This window comes from Haplochromis burtoni, unplaced genomic scaffold (assembly GCF_018398535.1).
Source record: "Haplochromis burtoni strain Fernald_Lab_line unplaced genomic scaffold, NCSU_Asbu1 Contig_115, whole genome shotgun sequence".
Classification (NCBI taxonomy): Eukaryota; Metazoa; Chordata; class Actinopteri; order Cichliformes; family Cichlidae; genus Haplochromis; species Haplochromis burtoni.
The window spans coordinates 392,898-411,037 of NW_024582476.1; the positions used below are offsets into that span (position 1 = coordinate 392,898).

General features: G+C 38.6%; 1 protein-coding gene across 1 annotated transcript; it reads left to right on the top strand.

The window, feature by feature from the left end:
- Positions 1-2,755: 2,755 nt before the first annotated feature.
- LOC102302943 (vascular endothelial zinc finger 1) lies at positions 2,756-16,636 on the top strand. The gene is made up of 5 exons (XM_005928520.3): positions 2,756-2,884; positions 8,334-9,085; positions 12,866-12,935; positions 13,041-13,203; positions 13,721-16,636. Exons 1-5 carry the CDS (start codon positions 2,852-2,854, stop codon positions 14,086-14,088), a joined length of 1,386 nt encoding a protein of 461 aa, XP_005928582.1. The 5' UTR covers positions 2,756-2,851; the 3' UTR covers positions 14,089-16,636.
- Positions 16,637-18,140: the final 1,504 nt, after the last annotated feature.

The following is an 18,140-nucleotide window of genomic DNA, read 5'->3' on the forward strand; positions in this document are numbered from 1 at the left end:
AAGCTGAAAAACAACCACTCTCTTAATGGTCTAAATTGGAAACATGGGGGGATTAGTCCTCAATGATAGTAGGACGATTTAGATGTCCAAAATGTAGGCTAACGCTCTAAATTTTAATAAATCCAACAGCACATGAAAGCTCCGGAAGACTACACTGGACAGCAGTGACCCCTCCTGGTCTTTATTTTAACCATACAAAGGATGTACGCACAGATATTTAGTTCCAAGCTGCCCAGTTTTTCGTAGAGAAAAACTTATATTGTTAACATGTTTATTTCACATTGGATAACACATAAAGTGTTTTGCAGCTAATGAGTTACAGTCACTGACATACAGACTTTAAACCCAAACAGAATCTGAGTTGTGGTGAATGGTTATTTTAAACATTATTTACCTATTTATATGGAATACTTTAGGATAATTCCTCCTACAACAATGATGAGTTGATTACAGCATATGTTAGAACTCAATTTGCAAGATCAATTGCATAAAATGTTTCACCTCATTTGCATCGTTTCTTCCTTCTCCCAGCAGTTTCAATATACACATACATAATGAACTCCAGATAATCCCATATGTTTTGCTTGTTAAAGCTCATTACACATAGGAAGCTGCAATTCTGAGGAGAGAACCACAATCTAAAATGTATTACCTTAATAGTTTACTCACACTGATCCATTCATTTTAGAAAAAATCATTTTAGACATTTACAACATGCCAAACTTGATTTCCTTTCCATTTTTTTTATTACGCTTATTTTGATGAAAATATGCATTTACATTTTGGCAAATTCTGGTTTGTCTGAATTTATCCATGGAGTGCCCCCGTGTCTCAAATGAGATGCCCAGTACTTGGCTTCTGATAGTAGTGCTCCTGGCCTGGGGCACGTACCTCTACTGCGAGTTGATGTCGGGATATAAATTTACACTGAAGCACCTTGGACTGACAGTCAACATAAAGTTTTGTTTTCAGCTGAAATTCATTGTTGGACACTTTTTCTTCATTGGAACTGGATTAGGGAGATATGAATACCTCCAACTAAAACATTGATTGGACTGTATGAGATTCAAAACTTTCAATATACAGTTGGAAAAAACTGAGAATAGATTACAATGGGGCTCCTTCATTGAACAGTCATTCAGTGATAAGCAGAGTTTAAAGAATGCACTAGAAGGAGTGTGTACAATACTGATTCATGCACAGATCTGTATCCACATTAACCTTAAGAACAAGCCATTCTCTGGAAGACATTATTACTTTGCTCTTCCATCCATCCATCCACCTTCCACTGCCCAATTCAGCATCACGAGGGTTTTAGAGTCTGTCCCTGTGATCATAGGGTGAGAGACAGGGCACACCCTGAACAGGTTGCCAATTTTTTGTAATACATTTCTTCCAAAATCTCAAAATGAAAAGTGAAAAATCCCCACAGTGTCCAGTTATTATTTTCCCAATGTTCATTAGAAAGGTTTTAAGAATGAACTACAATACTTTTTGAACTTTTGAACATTACCAGTCAGTCTGAATATTATTTAACTTGTATGAACAATGAAATTATAAATCTAACAGGGAACATGGAATTGTTGAAGTAGTAAGACCTCCTGTTGCTTATTAAGGTTTTGTAGCATCACCTACTGGTCTTGCAGAGTTTCTGTACCTTTTTTTTTAGTAATGTATGGTTTACCATCTATTTTTCACCTATACTGTCTGTCTCTATCTATGAGGACTTCTTGGTCAGCTTCAGTGGAGAATGTTAATGAATTATTCATTTCCAAAGAAAAATGTCATATCAACTTTTTCTTATCACCTGACTAAGATTAAGGAATGAAACCTATCTGACTCACACCACCAGGATAATACAAGGAAACTATGACTCATTCCCTGTCAGTTACCACTGAGTCCCTAACATATTACCATTCCTTATACAGTTGGATGGTGAATGACAATTGACATTTGGATGACAGTTAAGGATTGCACTGCATTGTGCGCGTGCGTGCGTGTGTGCGTGAATTGTAAATAAAGGATGAAAGCCCTTTTTTAGAAAGTGATAATTTTCATTTTCCAAGAGCTTATATAAAAATGTTGTTTTTGTTTAATGTACAAGTTATCTCACGCAAAAAAAAACAGCATCTACAGGACTTTATCTATTCAGAAGCATATCTGAGGCTTGCATCATTACCTCGAGGTTGTGGTAAATACTAATAGCCAAATTCTGCAGGTAATGATGAAAGATGGAACTAGAATCACTTTTAACCCAAGTGTACATGACGTAAAAAGTAAATTTAGGATATTATGGCTCTGCCTTTTCATTCATCCCTATTACATGAATGAAAATAAACTCGCACTCAAATTACTTCTCTAAAATGAACCACTTGGCACAGTGGGAAAGACGACCGCCCAACTATTTGTAATGCAGAACAACACGCTAGCATCTTTTTTTTTCCCTTTTAAAAAGGACGAAACGTTACTGAAACGCAATCATTTCCCAGCCACATGCGACAATCTAATATAACAAATTCCCCTCACAGCATCAGCAAAAACCATCCAGGGGGGTGTTTTAAAAATCCAACGCCACCAGATTACTATCGTAATAACACGGGAACAATTCATACAATCTCTTGTGAATTTGAATTCAACATACATCGTAAGTTGCTATTCTTGTTAGTGATTAATTCATATTTCACGAGTTGTGCGTACGAATTCATTTCAAAATACGAAATTTAATGAACCCCGCCAAATCCTGCGCAAAGTGGTTCAGCCCTTGAGGTCACCGGAAGTTGTTTAGCTGCCATGTTTGGTTGCTTTGTTGTAGGCTTCTACTAGGTTTCCTACAGAATTAGTAAGTGTGGAAATGGAGCCGAGCTGGAGTACGTTTCTTTTTCAAGTAAGTTGTCTCTTTTGGAGGGAAACCGGAATAGTCGGTAAAACAACCGTAGAATTGCAAACGGCTTCATATCTTAGTGGTAAATCCAGTTTTTAAACGATTAATGTCAAGAACAAGTAACCAAGCAAAACAATGGTATATGAATCCAGGCTTCCAGCTGTGAGGCTTGGGAATGACGCTAGAACAAAAAATCTAATCTCTCCAAGCATTGTTTGAAAAGCGGCATGTTTTCTTACCCCGACGATATTTGGGTATTTGCGTTTAATACTTCGACAGCGTTTGTGATTCCTTGTTTTTTTTAAGTTTGTTTGCCTAGCCGGAGCCAAACATGCGGGATCACTTGGAGTGAAGCAGGAGACGCCACTGCACCGTTACAATCGAGACAGACCTGTTTTTTCCCCCCTTTGACTGAAGGCTTTGATCAGGCGCCGTGGGATAATGAGATGTAACGCTGCGACATGTTTCAGTGTAGCGTGGATAACAGAACACGCATTGTAGATTTGGCAAATCTCTGGTTAAGTGTACACAGAGGTTTTTAGCTGCTGAGATTTACTAACGGCGGTTCTCAAGTCCGCGGTGAACTTTCCGCCTGCTCCAGCCGGTTCAACACTAACTAGCCAAGTAGCTAACGATGTTCGGGCTACCTTAATTACACTCGCTTGCTAATTTAGCTTAATGTGGGCGAGGCTGCCATAATGAGCTTGCAAAACTAACGTTACAAGACTTGACGACCAGCGCTGTGCAGATTCTCTGCTTATTAACTAAGCTATTTATTCTGGTGACCGTGGTGGAAAGGAATTCAAACTATGCACACAACATCAGCTAACACTAGCAGCGAAGAGGCGCATTTGAAATTAGCAACGGCGTTACGAAATGAATAAATGCGTGCTGGGAAGGAAAGCGAGTGCTGCGGTTTAGAGTGATATCTGTCACGGTTTAGTGAATTTCAATATGTGCTAAGAATGAAGGCTATTGTTCACTCGTATTTGTGAGCTTCTCAATCGCATGGCCTTACCTAGGCTACAAGAAATGAGCTCGGAACATGGAGCAAATGAGTTTTGTAAGGATAAAGATTTCATGTTTTACAGTTGAGTCCGTTTTTGTGTAACCCCAATGCAATATAAATATATATATTTTTAGTTTCCATTCCCAATACGCACCATTTTTCCAGGTTTACCACTATTCTGCGGTCTCTTGTGTATTTCCAGTGCTTAAAATTAATTTTTACCTTTGACTCAACAGTTTAGTGGGTGTTGCAAAGTTCTCCTCGTGGGAGGAACTTCCCAGTAACTTCAGGATCATTCCCAAAAATTACTTTTCAGTAAACCCTTCAAATCTGCATTTGTAATGTTCACAACTTTATTTTATTCCAGGCTTTAATGATCAGATGAAGGTCTAGAGTTTAACCTGCTGCAGTAGTTGGTGCTGCAGCCTTTGTCTAATAGTAATATATTTTGTGTAATAAATAAATAAATATGTCAATGACAACGGGGGAAAAAACAGGATATGTGAATAGAAGTGCACAATTTATAGTTTTCATGCTAAAGAGCCACTTCTCTTTTTAAAAGTCTTCTAAAGTGTGGAAAAAAACTGATCATTAATGCTCTGATTAAGCTTTCACTGCTTGGTGTAAGGACATCAATGGCTGCAAAGAATCTGAATAGCTCACTTTGGCAAATAGTTTAAAGAAATCCATCTTAAGTTGTGTTCATTTCACTGCTTTTTGGACACTTTGTTTTTTTTCCTGAGTTTCTGATAATTTGCTCTGCTGTCGGAGTGGTCGTTCATTCACATCTTTGTGTACTATTTCTTCATAATTGAAAAGGCAGACAGACAATGTCATTTGTCATGCAGTATCTGGCGTCTAGCCAGAGGCCCTGCGTGTATTATGTACCTCACACTGTTACTGTGTCAGTTTCATGTAAATCAGTGTGCCTTTAAATTCAGGCTCCTGGAACACTTTGAAGCATTTTTTTTAACTTCATTGTTTTTCAACACATTATAGTTTGTTTTTTGTAAACAAGAAGTTTACATGAAAATTGGTGATATTTTCTGAAAAGCTTTGTCAGGTGTTTTAAATGACCAGTGTTGTTGCGTAAACCAGCTTAAATATTACCTGCTGCATATCCTCCTGTCAGGTAAATGCACAATGTGGGGAAAACATGTTCAAAAGAGGGGAGGGGGGAGGCAGTGTTTGTGAGGCTACATTCAGGAAAATTGGTGAATCATGTTGTTTTCAGCACTCTGAACATGGATGTGTGAAGTGTTACACTAATAACCCTTTTAGGTAAGTGAGAAAAGTTATAACGCAATCCATGTGTGCACGAAAATCAGTTTTGGCTTTCTCCAGAAACTGCAATAGCCACTCAGAAACCCACAGTGGAAATGAATGCTTTATGGTAAGTGGAAATTGTGTAAAAGATTCTTTGTTTCTGTTTTGCCCTATTTTACCAAAACATTCAGATGGCAAATCTCAGTAAGAAAATGAAACTCATCAGATGAATAGACTGTACTGAAAATATTAAATTTTTCAGTAATCACATTGACTTGAAATAATACCCAACTTACATGACACTGAAAGAGTGTGCATAAGCATGGTGTTAGTGAGGGATGTTATCAAGTATCACTAACTCCAAGTCTTTGTTTTGCTTAAAACTGGACCTTCATAACAAACAACCCCTTTTGAAATTGCACAATTACTGTTTATATAAAACATGTTTTGGATGCTCTTGCTAGAGCTTTAGACTTGGTAGTAACTATTATGTATTCTATTTTTTTTTAATTTTTTTCTCTCTCCTCCAACGTGCACAGTATTTTGCTTGTCGCTGCCCCCTTGTTATTATGTTACGTATATTACTTCTTCTTTTTTTTTTAACAAAGGTAAATATGTTACATATATTACTTATTATTACCTTTGTTTAAAAAAAGAAAGGAAAATATTGAGGCTTGTTGGTGCCGTCGAGAATCAGTTCCATGTGTTTTTCTGCTCATATGGAAGGTTCATGTTTTTACGGTACAATATAATTCTGGTCATTTTGACTGAAATGAAAATTACAGGTCTATAAAATGGGTTGCATCAGAAATGCAGGGTATATCTGCTTGGCTATTTTTGTAGATGTTTAAGCGTTTCATAGTTTTTTGGGTACATTTTTATGGTGTTTTTTTTAAATGTATCTATTTATTTTGACATGTGTTTTGTCTCAATGTCACAGCGATTGCTCATTGTAATACAGCACACCTATTAGCTATAGGGGTGTTAAATGCCACCCATTCTGGATGTTTAGAAGACTAGCCTCTGTTGAATGTCCTTAAAGGTTTGTTCACTCTTAGTAGAACTCAAATATCTGTACGAAAAAATACGCCTTAACCAAATGAATCCCTGAAGTACAACTTTTTGGGATCATTAAAAAAAAAATTAGGGGATTGACAACATTTCAGAAGTTTGCCCACTAAGCAAACTAGACGGCAGCCAAAAAAATTCAGAACTTGAAAGAAGGACCTAGAAAAAAACTCCTCAAAAATTAGATGTTCTTGAAAAACAAATTATGTAATTAGAAGTTTTGTTTCTTTCTCTGCCCCTCTTTTCATCCCTGTCATCAGTTTTTGCCTGTGATGGAAAAATTGAGATTTCGGCAAGCAGCTGTAGAGTGTGGCACAAAAGACTAAAGAAAGACAGCGCATAATCTAACTCAGACCGTGAGCGCAATTCAAGCCTACAGTGGCCCATGGAGCCATCAGGACACTCCCTCCATTTTGATGTTATTTATGAGGGAGCAGCCCCAGTTGTCAGAGCGCATTTGTGTCAAAATGGTCAGAGCTGCATGAAGGCACAGCAGCTTACAGGCCCTGCACCTCTGCATAGAGGGCCAGGCTGTCTACACTGGCTACGTCTGCTGTTCACAAGCTTCACAAAGGGGGGTTCACTGCTAGTACCCCACCTCCCCCCTCCAACCCAAACATAAAGCTCTCCCCACCCCTGTTGTGCCAGCGGACGGGTTAGCATTGGCATGATGATGACTAATCCTGGAAGGTGGCAAGTGTAAGCAGGTGCTCAGACAAATGGATGGGTGGCATTCTCCTCGAGTTCCCAGGTCCCATTGCATATGTAGGAATGACGGCTAGTTTCGCTGAGTAGTGTGTGGATAAACAATGTCCCCGTCCCATGAATAGATGAGCCAAATCAATGAAGATGAGCATACAAAGATCCCCTGCTGAGGCCCGAGTGCATCACTGCTCAGATTTGTGTCTTTCACAATAGGCTAGATGACATAAGGAGGACATTGTGAGGTTCATTTTTCTTTTCTGTCCCGTCTCCTCTTTTGCAACTTTTTTCTTGGCTAGCCTTCTTCGATGGATGATTGAACCTCAAAGAGAAAGGTCAAGTATTTCAGCTTGCTTTTCTCGCTGGTGGTTGACAACATCGACAGAGTAGTCCTGAGTGTGTCCAGTCACTGAAAAAACGGTGTTAACTGTGTTTCTTTTCTTTTTTTTCATATCTGGATATATGAAAAAGAATGAATTGTTATGAGAAGTGTAATAGATTTTTTTTTTTAAACTGAATTAATAACTGAATTAAACTCCATAGATATTTATTGTGATGTCATTTTTTTATTTATTTATTTATTTATTTTTAAAGAAAATAAGGCAGCCGGATTTCATACAGCTTCCACTATCTCCATTCTGCCCCAAGTACGCCCAAACAGTCATGGATGATTTTAGCTGGTCACAGCAATGGTACAAAACTCAAATTGTGTCTGATCCATTTAGTCAGGAAATTTGATTACTTAAATGAGTGAAACCCCAGCTTAGCATCTTGTTGCTATTGCTAATTACAACCGGCCATTTCATCCCATTTGTGCTGCGGCAGTAGCTGGCATTGGTTTGTACTTGCAGATCCCCAGGGGGGGGTGCAAAAAAAATCTCAAAGCAGTTATTCCAGATGTAAAGTTTTATTTAGTCTGTTGCCCTTTATTTTCCTGTCGTTTAAATCCTTTACTTACACAATGGAGCAGAAGTATGGTTATCCCAAATCAGCTGGGTACCTGAGATGATGGCCTGCTCTTTAGGAGCCTTCTTGGTAGTTAAACTGCGCTCTGCTACGGCTCTTATTTGGTATGCCTGTTTTGCAGTCACATGATGAATGTGAGCACCGTCACGATGGTATCCTTTTTCATCCAGCACAGTTTTGTATTCTGTAACAGATTACTAACACATATTGTGTTTATTGAGTTATCAGAGTTTCATTATTAAGTTTTGTTGTTTGTTTTTTTTGTTTTGTTTTCTTTAAATTATGGCGACATTATTTTTCTCTCACAGTTGTTGTTGTTGTTGTTGTTGTTGTTGTTGTTATTATTATTAAATCTTTAGTACCTTGTTACTTTTGTTTTATAAGTAAAAGTCTAGTATTCATCTTCATTCAACCAAAAACCCTCTGTGTTTGATTCATCAGCAGGCCAATGAAGCCCTCCACCACCAGCACCAGGTGGCCCAGAACAGCCTGCTACCACTTCTCAATGCAGGAGCTGAACAAGTTGACCAGAAGCCTATCCTGCCTATCCAAATAGACCAGAAGCCACCTGCCAATGCTGCTGAGCTTCTCAAAGACAATGTCGCCAGCGGAGGTGGTCAGCGGCTTCCAGTGCCTGTGATAAAGAAAGAACACAAAGGCAAAACCCCTTTTGTCTGCGGCTACTGTAACAAGGCCTTTCGCGACAGTTACCACCTGCGACGTCATGAGTCCAGCCACACCGGTATCAAGATGGTTTCACGTCCAAAGAAGACAGCCCAAACAGCCCCCACCATGGTCCCCATGATCGGCACCATGCCACGAGAAAACAACGGCAACTCTTCCTACATCTCCACAGTAGCTGGCATCCTCTCCACAGCAACAACCTCTGTTTCCTCAGGCACAAGTATCATGACATCACCTGCAATGGGCAATGTGCCGCAGCAAAATGTCCCGAAGAAACCTGCCAAACCTGTCAAGAAGAACCATGGATGTGAGATGTGCGGCAAAGCCTTTCGCGACGTATACCACCTGAATCGTCACAAGCTGTCCCATTCAGATGAGAAGCCTTTTGAGTGTCCCATCTGCCAGCAACGCTTTAAAAGGAAGGACCGCATGACCTACCATGTTCGCTCTCACGATGGGGGTGTCCACAAGCCCTACGTATGTTCTGTGTGTGGAAAAGGCTTTTCCAGGTAAGGATCAGGTTTTTGTCCTTTGATCTGTAAGGAAACTAGTACAACAGTCATCAATAGTTCAACTCCACTAGATTGACTGATAATGCTGCTGTCAGTTTTTCCCTTCAGTTACTGACCTGTCTGTATTTGTTAATTCTACACCTAAATTGTTCAGTATGTCTCTAGTTAAAAATGAATTTTCCACATTGAGCATCTCCATTGTGATTTTGTTTTTCCAATATCCTGCCAAACAGGTCTGTCATAGGGATTCAGACTGACACAGGAATTCCATAGGGAGATAAGATTACAGTTTTAAATTACAATCATTTAGTTCATGAGGTGCTGGATGAAGTTTTAGTCTCTGTTAGATAATGGCATAACATTCTTTATTATACAGTACCACCATGCAGATAATAGATGGTCTAAATGTCATTTTGAGATAAAAACCCCAAACAAAAAATAATTTGCACTGATAAGAAGAACAAGAAGTCCTAAAAACATGTTATGGCCACCGAGGTCTCGAAGATGTTTGAAACAACCTTACCTTGTTGTGGCAGCTGGTTTCCCACAAGCATCCATTTTGTCAGGCTTCAAGCTTACTTGCAGATAAAACCACAGTAGCTTGGACCCATTAGCTTACAATAATCAACTACTGGCAGCTGCAAGAGCATTTCTGCTGTGATGAAAGTGTGTGAGATAACAACAAGAAGTGTTTGTTGGTTCAAAACCAAAGTGAAGTCTTGCCTTTCATATGGAAAATGTCCATATGAAGATGTGAAGAATGCCAACTTAGTAGTTTGCTGCTTGGGGTTTTTTGTTTGATTGTTTTTTTTTACTACAGCTGGTCTCCTAAAGCAGGAGCTGTCAGTTTATTGACAACTTTAGACGAAGAACAGCCCTCAAATATGGAGCAAGAAATGAAGTGCTTTAGGTTTTATTTACTGGAGTTCTCCAGCTAAGCTAATCGGCCTGTCTGCAAACCTGACAAAGTGTTCTCCAGGGTAACTGGGAATCCCTCCTTGTTGTTGCACTAGCCACTACTTTGTTTGGGATGAGTTTACTTAGGTTGTCTGTGGAATTGTGAAACTGAGTGCACTAAGAAGCTAGTAGCACTCCTCGTGTGTACATGTGATCAGTCCTTCAAGGGGTTTGGTAGGCAGTGAGAATGTCAGCCACACTGATAATACAGAGTGGCACAAGAAAATAGTAAACTGATGAAAAAATGGCGCTGTTTTTACAACCCTTCTGTTCTATTCCTGTGCTTTTAATCAACAACTAACAAGGCTACTATAAACAGGAAATGTGCATCTGAGAGCTAATTTATTCTTATGGGAGGGGAGACAAAAAGTAATTTCACCCTCTGGTGATTGCATTCGGGGGTCATAGGGAAAAGTCTTGACTTGTCTATGCAGAATTTCAATAAATAAATAATGATAAATACATTCTAACAACCAGTCTTTTATGAGTGTGTCCTTGGCAGTCCACAAATGGCTGCTGCTAAGGAAAAAAAAATCATGCTTAATAGACTGAAGTATTAAATTTTACCATCTTTCATGCATGCAGTTAGTTTTGAATGCAAATGCTAGATTCTACATATTTCATGCTTTACCAAAGGTACACTGAACTGCTACCCAACAGCTTGTACATTTGTAAGTGAATTATTCACGTGATGGTGTTTGGAATAGTCAGCCGCACTGTGATTTGATATAGAGCAAATAATGTCAATCTAGTGTCCGTGTTGCTCCAACGTGGCCTTTCTTTTTTTCTTTTTCTTTTTTTTAATGTTTATTGCTGGGGTTAGCAGTTTAAACTTGTACTTGTAATGACCCCCCACACCATTTCAACCACATGTTTAAAAAGTCGCACATGGAAGAGCACCAGTGAAGTACCAAAGGAGGGGGAGGCGTCACTTGTCACTTTGCAGTTCCCGCCAGCATGTCACAGACTCTTTCCCCTGGGAATTCACTGAACCATGCGGTAATGTTTAGGTCAACACTTTTAACATGAAGTAATGACTTTAAGAAGGTTTAATAGTGACATACATCTAAAATTTTGTTAAAAGCCAAGTGTTTGTTAAACCTGATGTGTACATAAATCAGTATTGACTTAGCAGAGAGTCGTGATAACATTAAAAACAAAAAAACAGCAAGCTGTGTGCCGCAATACACAGCTTCAACAAAAACATCAGCAGTGTACCCTGGCCAAGCGGTAACATTAGCACTGTGCTGTGTAGGGCAATCTCAGGCATGCCTCCAACTTGGTGACGTCGAGCAGCGATTCATCAGCATACTGGAAAGTGAGAATGAGGACTGAGTAACAGGGCACTGAGTCACTGCCACTCAGCCGGATCTGTAGACAGGCACTGTCTGGAGTCTGCTCTCCTCATCAGTGGGGCAAGGGGAAAAGAAAAAAATCTTTATTCCGGTTCATGGCACCCATGAGAAGATCCTACTTGACTCCTCTGATTTTATTTTTTTTTAAAAAGAAAGGACTCCAGCAGCATGAAACTTTCCGGTTTGGAAGCAGCTGCCAAAGCAGTAGCCCTTGCTCACTCCATTATGGCACTTCTAACATGATTCAGCTCACAGCTTCACTAGAACTGACATGCTGACAGAGGAGGATCAGTGCCACGAAGACGTTTGTGAATGTTGGCCTTTCGCTGTAAATCTCAAGCAGTTTTCCTGTGAACTTTGCAAATTATATGTATGTTTGTTTGTTTTTATAGCTAGTTTGACATAAAAACACATTATGAAGCTTTAGTTTAAGCTTGAACACTTGGAATACAGAAGACAAGTTTCAGCAATTTCTTAATCCAGTTTTCAGTGTTTTTTTTTGTTTTTTTTTATTGTGTAATAGACAAGGTATATCAGTACAGTCATGGTGTAAGTAGATATTAAGTGTTCTCAAATCCCCACTTAAAGTTCTATAACAAAAGGAGCAATATAGATCTTCTCTATATGCTCAGTTATAATAGTTTTCCCTTAAAGGCAGTTTTTAATACCTATAAATATACACATCATATTTTGGCACAGGTACATGTTCTTATCAGAAACACAAGTCAGCACAGCCATGGATTATTGTTGTTTGTTGAACAACAGTTGTGCCATACGTGGTCGTCTTCTAATCCTCAGAGAGAGATGCAAATTCAGATTAGGACTTGTGTTAAGAAGTATCAAGAAAATTCCTGGAACTTCATATTCATTTCATTTTCATATATGTGTAATAACAAGGATGTTAGGAACTAAGCACAGCAATAATAATCAAACTGTCAGTTTATTCAAATATCATGTCAAAAATGTCCTTTCTTTTCATTGTGTGTGTGTGTGTTCAAAAGTAGGTCAAACACATTTACGCACGATTGATCATGGAGAATTAACTACCATTGACTGAATTTTTCGGGATTTTTTTTTGTGCCCATCCCCTCATTATCTAAGTAAACAGAGCACATCCGTACACTTCTGCACTTGTAATGCATGTTAGGCTTTTCACTTTATGCTTGTGGACGTCCATGATGCGCCTTTAGTAAATTATTAACACTTGTTGTATGTATTGTAACAACATATAGGTTTGGTTAAATCGCAAGCAAAATAAATGTCAAATGAATTTGGTGAAGTCTTTTAAAAGTGTTAGCAGACGTTATACCAGCCCTACAACTGGTAGCTTTTTGTTGGGTTACAGAAACCATATTATAAATAAATCTCCACACAATGAAGTACAAATTGTCTCCTCTATATCTAATGGAACTCAAATGTATCGTCTTTAAATTTTAACCATGTTTTTGTTGTCATTTTTATCTAGGCCAGACCACTTGAGCTGCCATGTGAAGCATGTGCATTCCTCAGAAAGACCGTTTAAATGTCAAGTAACGGTGAGAAAAATGGCTACTTTGCAGCTTGTTTTGTTTTTTTAAATCATTTTTAATATCGTGATTTCACTGCACTGACCTTTTACCCCATCTGCTGTGCGACACCAGGCCTGTACCTCTGCTTTCGCCACCAAAGACAGACTCCGTTCCCACATGATTAGACATGAAGGCAAAGTCACCTGTAGTATCTGCGGAAAGATGCTCAGCGCAGCCTACATCACCAGTCATCTGAAGACTCACGGGCAGACCAACTTTAACTCCTGTAACAAAGGTTCGTCACACACTGGGAGCAAATACAGCAGCACCATAGGGCCGTGCATTTAAAAACAATGGAAACCAATCCCTGCATATTGCCTTCGCATTACTGTAAGCAATAAGGGATAAAGGCAGTAATATCGTACAGGCTGTGAGTTTGCCAGAGCTTCGAGTGGAGAGCATTTTTAGAAAAATGTGGTCTTTGAAACTAGCTCAAACCATCTAAGGTGTTGTCCTAAAATTTCATGCTCTTCTCTTTTTTTTCAAGAGTGCAGACTTTTTTTTCTTTTTTTTTTTTAAGTATTAAATGCCAGTCTCTTTATGTATTAGCAAGACTCATTTTGTTGGTCACCATACTGCTGCAGTTGTCATAAAAGCTGTCAACCTGTACATGTTGAGCACCACTGACCAGTGCTGATCCTCGCTATTGCTGTAATATTTGTGCAAAGTACAAGATAATGGTGTTTATTTTGTTTTTGTTTTTGCTAAATGCTGCAAAGCTAAGTAAAATGCTTGTTCTTGGGTTTCTCCAGACGGTAACGAAGTCTGCAATTCTGCTTCAGCCACGCCTGTGACCATCTCTGCCCCCATCACTTCAGCGATGAATCGGGGCAATGCGAACAACAACAACCCCGTCACCATCGCCGCACAAATGAACATTAGCACCAACACGGTCAACATCACATCTCCAGTCAGCCTCCAGCACCCTGTCACCATCACTGGGCCCGTCAACATCGCCTCCGTGAACATCCCGGCAACCGCGCCTATGAATATCGCCCACCCTGTCGCGATCACAACCCCGATGCCTATGAATATAGCCGGGCCGCTCAACATCGCCATGAGGCCAGTGGATAGCATGCCTTTTCTCTCCCAAGTCTTGCCTTCATCCCCACCTTGGTAAAAAATGTAAAAAAAAAAAAAATTAAAATAAAAGATAAAAAGGAGGGAGCAAGGTGAACTGGCCAAGAAGAAAGGGAAAATGAAGTGAAACAAGAGACTCCTGTCCTCACAGCTGAACCTCGGGCTCGGCTCTTTCTCACCTAGAACAGCGCTCACTTCTCCGAGCTCTGAAGTGAATATTTACACGAGCTGTGCGGCCAGTAGGAGCTCACCAAGTCCCAGCTGTGTCCCAACCGAGGTTAAGTGACTGGCATGGGACGCAGAATAAGAGTAGAATTTGAGTAGGATTTATCTTGAAATCAGGACAGCCGTAAGACTTAGTGTAGTCAGTTAGAACGATGAAACTGTGATTTGTATTATGACAAATGAGAGGATTCCTCATCCTCGAGGACTCCTTAGGAAAACACATCAGTGCTTTTTGTAAAAGGGAGATGGGAAATGAACTGAAGCAATAACTATAAATTGCTGTATTTGATGTTTTACAAGTTCTCTCCCAAAGTCTCTGGGTGTTACTTTGTATATTGTTTTTTTTTTTGTTTTTTAACTATAGCCTGCTAATCACTATTTAATGTTATAGGAAATGAGTCTAGTAAAAGGGACAGCAGCTTCCACTTGCATGGAAGAATATTTTTTCACATTGCTATAGCATTTCTTTTGTATTCTCAGATAATAGGTATGCTCTTGAGGTACACTGACTAACTTGTACAGTTGACATAGTAATGTATTTTCCACGTCAGCATTTTAATTTTTGCTTTTAGCAAGTGGATATCAAGACACTGTCCTCTTGACTATGAAATATTTCTATTTGTTTTTGTATGTATGGACACACAAAGTTCTGTTTTTATTTTCTTATTTGTAGTGTTAATTTTTTTTTTGGTTTTCTTCATGAATTCAGAATGGAACGAATCTTGCACTGAAAGAATATCCTGCATACAGGTGAACAGCAGTATTATTGAAGATCAAAGTGGCGTCTCAGTGTTTTTTGCAGCAACCGCAAGCACTTGAGCACCATCTAGTGGCTGATTGTGGAAAGCCTTGCAGTGAAGCTTTTTCAGGCTGTTACCCGTCACCATGGTGGTGACTAAACGTACTGCTCAAAAAACAAAAAAAACCAAGGGAACACTTGAACAATTTTTAACTTCTAAAATTTCGAATCCAACCCTCAAAGTGTTGGTGATTTTGATTACACAATGGATGTCAGTAATGATTTTCAAACTGAATGTTTCATTAATCAAGGTCTGATTTTAAGTGTCACCTTATTTTTATTTTTAAAGCAGCATACTTTTGGCTGACTCTTCTGCACACTTTTACTTTTTTCTTTCTTTCTTTTTTTTCTGTTTCATCCCCAACCATATGCTAAGGATGCTTCGCTCAGGAAACGTATAGAAAAGCCCCATTACTCATGAACGCGGTTCTTTTTATACTGATATCTACCACGTGTCATGATTCCTCTCCATGTAACTTTTTGGATTCCCTAAAAGATTTGGCATCGTGGGGTTTAACTTCAGTGAGGAAGAAGTTGTCCAAGACTTTTTGTTTTGTTTTTAATAGCCGTCCATTTAAAATGATAAATGACTGTACAATGGAATACATGCTGTTTACCTTTTTAAATTTCCTTTAAAGTCTCAGTCTGCATAGGTACAGTATGTGGCTGGGAACTGTTTAATCAAATGCAAGTTTGTGTCCACTGAAACAACAGGCGAGACTGACAATGCATGACCCCGAACACTGTAGCTGTTGACCTTCTTTTTTTTTTTTGTTTGTTTGTTTGTTCGTTTGTTTTTAGTGAATGCCATGGTATTTCAGCAGTGTTTCAGCTCATCTGAGTTGACAGAGTTTATACTGAAAAATGCAATATGCATGTTTGTCTTTTTTTTTTTTCCCCAAGTTTTGTTTTAAACAAAATATTAGTCTAGCGTTTTTGTTTTTTTGTTGGTTTCTTTTGTTATATTTACGTAGATACACTATAATAGCCTGTTTGCCAAATTTGAAACAATAATGATGTGATAAACTGAATATTTCTGGTGGAATTGAACATCTCTTTATTTTTAAGGAAAATGGTTAATTGGAAATTCCAGGACACTTGTGAAAGCAGTTGAATGTATATCTTTGTACAAAACTATTTTAGTTCCAAGGATAAGGTAGTTACAATAGATGTGAAAGATAACCTTTTTTATAAATTTTTTGTATTAGAACATTAACATTGATAATTTTGTATATATGAGACACTAGGCTTTCTGACTAGCAGAAAGGTCAAACATTCCTACATTTTTTTTTAAATGTACGTTTGTCAGATTATTACATAAACATGCGCAATGTTATGTGCCTTTTATTTGGGTTGTCTAAATAAAAGAAAACTATCAAATGTGTTTATGTATTAAGTATAGTTCAAAGTTAAGACAGCACTGTAACTACAAACATATCAGGATCTTAATGAAACTTATAACCCTCCGTGCTGCTGATTATCCTTTCCTTTTCACTTGCCACACCCAGGACTAATTATTGCTAGACCTGTTGAATCAAGAAATCACTTAAATAGAAACCCGTTGGACAAAGAACATTAGGTGAAAGAATCTAACAAAAACGACAATAAAAAAACAGAACATGCCATGAACTAAAACAAACAAAAACATTGACATGTATTAGCCTGGAAAAGGCCACAAACTCGTTCCTAAACCTTTGGGACGAACCTTTGGGGAGATTCATTGTCCCTGGAACAGTGGTGAACGTTCCCAGTAGTCTGCAGCCTACCAAAATTACTCCCAAGAGCACATCGCCGACTCATCCAGGAAATCAGAAAAGAACCCAGAGCAGCGTCTGAACTGCAGGCCTCACTTGTCTCAGTTAAGGTCAGAACATCTTGATGGTCAGAGTCTGTTGAGAAAATATTCTGAGGCAACTAGACAAAAATGTAACTTTTTGGATTGCCTCCCGTTACACGTGGGGTCAAACTAACACAGCATTTAATTAAAAATTAAAAGAACATCATACCAACAAACGCACGGTCTCTGAATTAAAAGAACTCAGCAAATAAGAGGTGGGCAGAATTCCTCCATGACAAACATCTAATTGCAGTTTTTGCTGCCAAAGGTGGCACAACAACTTTCGGTTTAGGGGGCAGTTACTTTGTTATCTAGTGCCAGGTAGGTTTGGGTCGTTTTTTCCCTTAATAAATAAAATCATTTAAAAACTGCAGATGAACAGTACCTGATGGTCACATTGTTAAGAAATAGGAAAAATAGAGATTAAGGATTCATCTGTCCCTTAAGTTGATCCATCTACTGTTCACTGAAGCCTCATCAGAAATGGCTTCGGTGGAAGAGTGGCTCATTCACTCATTAGCGCTTCATCAGCATTTAAAGAAGGGAAATGGGGCAGAGGTAGGCCATTACAACAGAAGAGCTGTATTAAATATAGACATTCGAGCTTGAGATTGTACAAACTCTGTTTTCCACATATATTTGCTGATGTTTTAGTAAACCTATTCCCCATTTTCCTATATAGCAGCATAAAAGAAAATGTGGGCCTGAGCTTTATAACCTCAGCTAGTTTCCCTAGATTTGATTAGCATACACACAGTAGCTGTGCACACAATGACAAAGTTGTTTATCCGTTCTAAATGTTTCTCACAGTTGCATTCAAATACATGTTTGAAAGAGTTTAAATCTAATATTTCACAAAATAAGAAAGGTTTCTGAATTCAGCAAGAATGTAGATTTGTATAAACCTTTTGTGTAACATATATTAACATTTGCAAGCCACTGGAACTCTATATACTTTAAGTGAAATACAATTTTGAATATTTTTAAAATAATAGTTTATCTAAAAAGAAAAAAATAGTTGAAGGATGAATCCATACAAGGTCAGACTGGATAATAACTCAACTGTGTCACAGCCAACAAAATTCAAACCAGACCAACTGTGGTACTGTACTTATGCTTACTGTTGGTAACTTATTATGTGTTCTCACTTTGATGTGCTGTAAGAACGGTTTTGACTGTTAGAACAGCTCTTTCTGAAATAGACTGGCCTTCACATGTTGGACGCACAAAC